This window comes from Piliocolobus tephrosceles, chromosome 20 (assembly GCF_002776525.5).
Source record: "Piliocolobus tephrosceles isolate RC106 chromosome 20, ASM277652v3, whole genome shotgun sequence".
Taxonomy (NCBI): Eukaryota; Metazoa; Chordata; class Mammalia; order Primates; family Cercopithecidae; genus Piliocolobus; species Piliocolobus tephrosceles.
Genome location: NC_045453.1, coordinates 18,293,490 through 18,300,047, shown reverse-complemented (window position 1 = coordinate 18,300,047; position 6,558 = coordinate 18,293,490). Strand labels below are relative to the sequence as shown.

Genomic DNA, 6,558 nt, shown 5'->3' with positions numbered 1-6,558 from the left:
AAGAGCTAACTATCCTAAATATATATGCACCCAATACAGGAGCATCCTGATTCATAAAGCAAGTTCTTAGAGACCTGCAGAGAGACTTAGACTCCCACACAATAATGTGGAAAACTTTAACCCCACTGTTAATATTAGACAGATTAATGAGACAGAAAATTAACAAAGATATTCAGGACTTGAACTCAGCTCTGGACCACGTGGACCTAATAGACATCTACAGAACTCTCCACACCAAATCAACAGAATATACATTCTCCTCAGCACCACATCGCACTTATTCTACAACTGACCACATAATTGGAAGTAAAACACTACTTAGCAAATGCAAAAGAATGGAAATCATAACAAACAGTCTCTCAGACCACAGTGCCATCAAATTAGAACTCAGGATTAAGAAACTCACTCAAAACTGCACAACTACATGGAAACTGAACAACCTGCTCCTGAATGACTACTAGGTAAATAACAAACTTAAGGCAGAAATAAATAAGTTCTTTGAAACCAATGAGAACAAAGACACAACATACCAGAATCTCTGAGACACAGCTAAAGCAGTGCTTAGAAGGAAATTTATAGCACTAAATGCCCACAAGGGAAAGCAGGAAAGATCCAAAACCGACACCCTGACATCACAATTAAAAGAACTAGAGAAGCAAGAACAAACAAATTCAAAAGCTAGCAGAAGACAAGAAATAACTAAGATCAGAGCAGAACTGAAGGAGATAGAGACATGAAAAACCCTTCAAAAAAAAAATCAATGAATCCACAAGCTGGTTTTTTGAAAAACATCAACAAAACAGACTGCTAGCCAGATTAATAAAGAAGAAAAAAGAAAAGAATCAAAGAGACACAATAAAAAATGAAAAAGGGGATATCACCACCGATCCCACAGAAATACAATCTACCATCAGAGAATACTATAAACATCTCTGCACAAATAAACTAGAAAACCTAGAAGAAATGAATAAATTCCTGGACACATACACTCTCCCAAGTCTAAACCAGGAAGAAGTCGAATCCCTAAATTGACCAATAACAAGTTCCTAAATTGAGGCAGTAATTAATAGCCTACCAACCAAAAAAAGTCCGGGACCAGATGGATTCACAGCCGAATTCTACCAGAGGTACACAGAGGAGTTGCTGGTACCATTCCTTCTGAAACTATTCCAAACGACAGAAAAAGTGGGACTCCTCCCCAACTCATTTTATGAGGCCAGCATCATCCCGATACCAAAACCTGGCAAAGACACAACAAAAACAAAAACAAAAATTCAGGTCAATATCCCTGATGAACATCAATGCGAAAATCCTCAATAAAATACTAGCAAACCGAATCCAGCAGCATATCAAAAAGCTTATACACCACGATCAAGTTGGCTTCATCCCTGGGATGCAAGACTTCAAGCTAAAACACTCAATAAACTAGGTGTTGATGGAATGCATCTCAAAATAATAAGAGCTATTTATGACAAACCCACAGCCAGCATCATACCAAATGGGCAAAAGCTGGAAGCATTCCCTTTGAAAACTGACACAAGACAGGGATGCTCTCTCTCACCACTCCTATTCAACATAGTATTGGAAATTCTGGCCAGGGCAATCAGTCAAGAGAAGAAATAAAGGGTATTCAATTAGGAAAAAAGGAAGTCAAATTGTTCGTTTGCAGATGAAATGATTGTATATTTAGAAAACCCTATTATCTCAGCCCAAAATCTCCTTAAGCTGATGAGCAACTTCAGTAAAGTCTCAGGATACAAAATCAATGTGCAAAAATCACAAGCATTCCCATACACCAATAATAGACAAACAGAGCCAAATCATGAGTGAATTCCCATTCGCAATTGCTACAAAGAGAATAGAATACCTAGGAATACAACTTACAAGGGAGGTGAAGGACTTCTTCAAGGAGAACTACAAACCACTGCTCAGTAAAACAAGAGAGGATACAAACAAATGGAAAAATAATCCACACTCATGGATAAGAAGAATCAATATCATGAAAATGGCTATACTGCCCAAAGTAATTTATAGATTAAATGCTATCCCCATCAAGCTACCACTGACTTTCTTCACAGAATTAGAAAAAATGACTTTAAATTTCATATGGAACCAAATAAAAGCCCACATAGCCAAGAGAATCCTAAACAAAAAGAACAAAGCTGGAGGCATCATGCTAACTGACTTCAAACTATACTATGAGGCTACAGTAACTGAAACAGCATGATACTGGTACCAAAACAGATATATAGACCAATGGAACAGAACAGAGGCCTCAGAAATAACACTACACATCTACAACCATCTGATCTTTGACAAACCTGACAAAAACAAGCAATGGGGAAAAGATTCCCTATTTAATAAATGGTGTTGGGAAAACTGGCTAGCCATATGCAGAAAACTTAAACCGGACCCCTTCCTTACACCTTATACAAAAATTAACTCAAGATGGATTAAAGACTTAAATGTAAGACCTAAAATCATAAAAACCCTAGAAGAAAACCTAGGCAATACCATTCAGGACATAGGCATGGGCAAAGACTTCAAGACTAAAACACCAAAAGCAATGGCAACAAAAGCCAAAACTGACAAATGGGATCTAATTAAACTAAAGAGCTTCTGCACAGAAAAAAAAAAAAAAAAAAAAAAAAAAAAAAACTAGCATCAGATTGAACAGGCAGCCTATAGATTGGGAGAAAATTTTTGCAATCTATCCATCTGACAAAAGGTTAACATACAGAATCTACAAGAAACTCAAACAAATTTACAAGAAAAAACCCCATCAAAACGTGGGAGAAGGATATGAACAGACACTTCTCAAAATAAGACATTTATGCAGCCAACAAACGAAAAAAGCTCATTATCACTGGTCATTAGAGAAATGCAAATCTAAACAACAATGAGATACTATCTCACACCAGTTAGAATGGAGATCCTTAAAAAGTCAGGAAACAACAGATGCTGGAGAGGATGTGGAGAAATAGGAACACTTTTACACTGTTGGTGGGAGTGTAAATTAGTTAAACCATTGTGGAAGAGAGTGTGATGATTCTTAAGGATCTAGGACAACAAATAACATTTGACCCAGCAATCCCATTACTGGCTATATACCCGAAGGATTATAAATCATTTGACAATAAAGACACATGCACATGTATGTTTATTGCAGCACTGTTCACAATAGCAAAGACTTGGAACTAACCCAAATGCCCATCAATGATAGACTGGATAAAGAAAATGTGGCACGTATACACCATGGAATACTATGCAGCCATAACAAATGATGAGTTCACATTCTTTGCAGAGACATGGATGAAGCTGGAAACCATCATTCTCAGCAAACTAACACAAGAACAGAAAACCAAACACTGCATGTTCTCATAAGTGGGAGTTGAACAATGAGAACACATGGACACAGGGAGGGGAACATCACACACCAGGGCCTGTCAGGGAGGTTGGGGGTTAGGGGAGGGATAGCATTAGGAGAAATACCTAATGTAGATGACGGGTTGATGGGTGCAGCAAATCACCATGGCACATGTATACCTAGGTAACAAACCTGCACGTTCTGCACATGTACCCCAGAACTTAAAGTATAATAAAAAAAAAAAAAAAAAATTTAAAAAGTTGCCAACAGTCTTGACTTCCTAATACAAAGAAATTCATTCTCTTGAAAGGAGTAGGAGCCTTCAATATTGGGCTGTCCTGGGAATAAATAGGGAACCATTTATGATCAAAACAAGCCACTGTGTATGGAGTATCTTCCCACGAATAGACACTTTACATGCATTATTTCATTTAGTCCTCATGACAATCCTATAGAATTTGGAATTATTCCCATTTTAGAGCAGAGGCTCCGAGAGGTAAAACAACATGCTCAGGATCACACAACTAGAAAATGGCAGAACTAGGATTCAAACCTCCAAGCTTCCTCCCTGGCACAGGAGGCCATCTGACCTTGTCCCTCTTCCTGCCTCAGTCTGTCCATCTGAGATAAGGGAACAAATTCTTCATCCATCAAACAGCAAAGACTCCCTCCTTTGCTCCTCCACCTCTCCAATCTGCCTGCTGCCTGCTTTCTCTCCACATCTTCCTCTCTCCTTCCGGTCCTCCTCTCCCTGGCCCAGAGGAGGGGACTCCTGACCTTGAAGCTGCCCTTGGTGGGCTGCCAGTCCCCCTCCACTTACCACTTCCCTGCTGGTCGGTGTCTGGGGTCACCGTATTACAAACCTTCCCAGCCTGTGCTGACATCTTCAGGGAAATAACAAAGAGGAAAAGTCACAGGGGCTGTATTCTGGGAAAGAACATCATTACAGTACCTTGGTTCTCTCCAGGTCCTATCCCTGCCTCTAATACTCAGCAGTTCCCTCTGGAGAAGGAGAAGCTAAGATTCCATGCTGTCTAAGCCACCCCCTTGCTCTGATCAGCCTGGTGGAGACACTGCAGCTCCAGCAAGCACCTTCGAAGGAGGCCCCAGCTCAAGCTCACTCAATCCTTAGAGTGGAAGCGATTGACTGAAAGACAACAAACGGCGATACAGTGTCGGGGGAGGATTCCTCCCTTTCTTCGAATCACTTAGCCAGTTGGCCCGAAAGGCAAAAGCTGAACCCTCACTATGACTCCTGTAGCCATAGGATGGCCGTGTGACCTTGGGCAAGAACATTTTTTTCTCACCGATGCTCCCTTCCACATCTTTAACATGAGCGGGACACTTTCCTAAATCTGTAAAGTTCCTTTCCGCCTGGACAGAGGAATTCGGGAAAATCTTGCCAGGCCAGGCCCTCCCAGTCTTTCCCCCAGGGCTGGGTGAGGCCCCCAGGGAGGGACTCCAAGAGGAGAGGTGAGTGCCCGAGGCTCCCGGCTTTCCCGCGGGGCAGGCTCCGGCCGGTACTAGAAGGAAACTGCGGCCCCGGGTCCACAGGCCGCGGGGAACAATGTCCCGGCTGTGCGTGCCCGGAAGCCCGTCATGCACCAGAGACTCGAATCCAGCTAGGGGTGGGGACCCCCCTTGGCTGCGCTTCAACGACGCCTTTGTCTCCCCCGGGACCGTGCGAGGGAGAGCACTGGCATATCTGGTTTCATCCGTCTTGACTTTCCCGGGGGTCCCCGGGTCTGGGGGCGCCCCTGTTCCCGGAACCCAGGCCCTCCCGCCTCCTCCCAGCCCAGCGCGGCCCCGCCCCATCCCCGCTCGGCCGCGGTGGGGTTACCATTGGGCAGAGAGCAGAAGGTGGCGCAGCCCGCGCGGCAGCACTTGAGGTTGTCCGCGCATTCGCTGTCCGAGACACACTCCTGCGTGCAGTTCTGGTCAGCCTGGAGCTCGGGGCACACGCCCGTCTTCTCTGCTCCTGTGCCTGGAAGGGCAGGCCCGTGACAGTGGAGGGTGGGGCGTAGCGCCAGCCCCAGAGGACGCCCACCTCCTGCTCCAAACCTTAACTCCAAGGAATTCTCAGTCTCTGGCCCTAGGAGTCCTCTTACTGCCCCCGGAGACTCCCACTTCCAGACCAGGAGGAGTCCCTAGCCCCTGGGAGTACCAGAGCTTCCTAACCCTTGGCGTCGGCGCCCTCGGATCTCAGCCCTAGGGGACCCCGCACAGCTGAGTGTCTAGGAGCTTCCGAGGTCGAGGCAGAGCAGCCCCCACCCCCAGCCCACTGCAGCCACGGAGTGTCTGCGTTCAGCACAGAACTCTCCCAAATTTCAGCCATCAGTGGTCTCTCCACCTCCAGCACATTGGACCCCACACCCTAGGCTCCAAGGGTCCCCGCTACTTCCGCCCCAGGAATTCCCACTTCCCCAGCCTCCAGAGGCTACGCCTCCGCCTGGCTCCATCCTGGAGCTCGTGGCTCGGCCCCTCTGGGCGCTGGGTCTCTCCCCGCCCCACTCACCTGGGACTAGGGTAAAGCCGAACAGCAGCAGGCCAAGGAGGGCGGCGGCTAGCGAGCCTAGGCGACAGGCAGGCATGGTGCTATGCCGGGGCGGGGTGCAGGTGTGAGCCGCTGCTCCGGTGCGGGGATTTAACCGCGCGCGGGGGAGGGGGCGTGGGGTAGGGGTGGAGTTGAGCGGGGAAGGGGAGGGTGGAGGGCTTTGCAGGCACCGCGGGCGGGCTGCCACCTGAGGTCATTTCACAATCCCCCAGGATCACGTATCACTCTTGGCCCCGGTGGGAACCAGGAACTTAAAGCAGCTTCCAGGACGTGACCAGCTGTGGCTGGACCCTTGTCCACTCCTCCCTCCTGACCTCCCTCCTGGGGCCTGAGGGCCAAGGCTCAGGGCTTCTGGGTTTCTTTTTTTTTTTTTAGACGAAGTCTTGCTCTGTCGCCCAGGCTGGAGTGCAGTGGCCGGATCTCAGCTCACTGCAAGCTCCGCCTCCCGAGTTCACGCCATTCTCCTGCCTCAGCCTCCCTAGTAGCTGGGACTACAGGCGCCCGCCACCTCGCCCAGCTAGTTTTTTTTTTTTTTTTTTTTTTTTTTGTATTTTTTAGTAGAGACGGGGTTTCACGGTGTTAGTCAGGATGGTCTCGATCTCCTGACCTCGTGATCCGCCCGTCTCGGCCTCCCAAA

The 6,558-nt window shown here is 46.8% G+C and overlaps 1 protein-coding gene across 1 annotated transcript in view; it reads right to left on the bottom strand.

Moving 5' to 3' along the window:
- WFDC2 (WAP four-disulfide core domain 2) overlaps positions 1-5,981 on the bottom strand; it is an 11,018-nt gene extending 5,037 nt beyond the window's left edge. The window contains exons 1-2 of the mRNA XM_023227975.2: positions 5,883-5,981; positions 5,208-5,351 (exon numbers count right to left, since the gene is read on the bottom strand). Coding sequence (XP_023083743.2) covers positions 5,208-5,351; positions 5,883-5,958 — 220 coding nt within the window. The 5' untranslated portion in view covers positions 5,959-5,981. The remainder of the gene's footprint in view (positions 1-5,207; positions 5,352-5,882) is intronic.
- Positions 5,982-6,558: the final 577 nt, after the last annotated feature.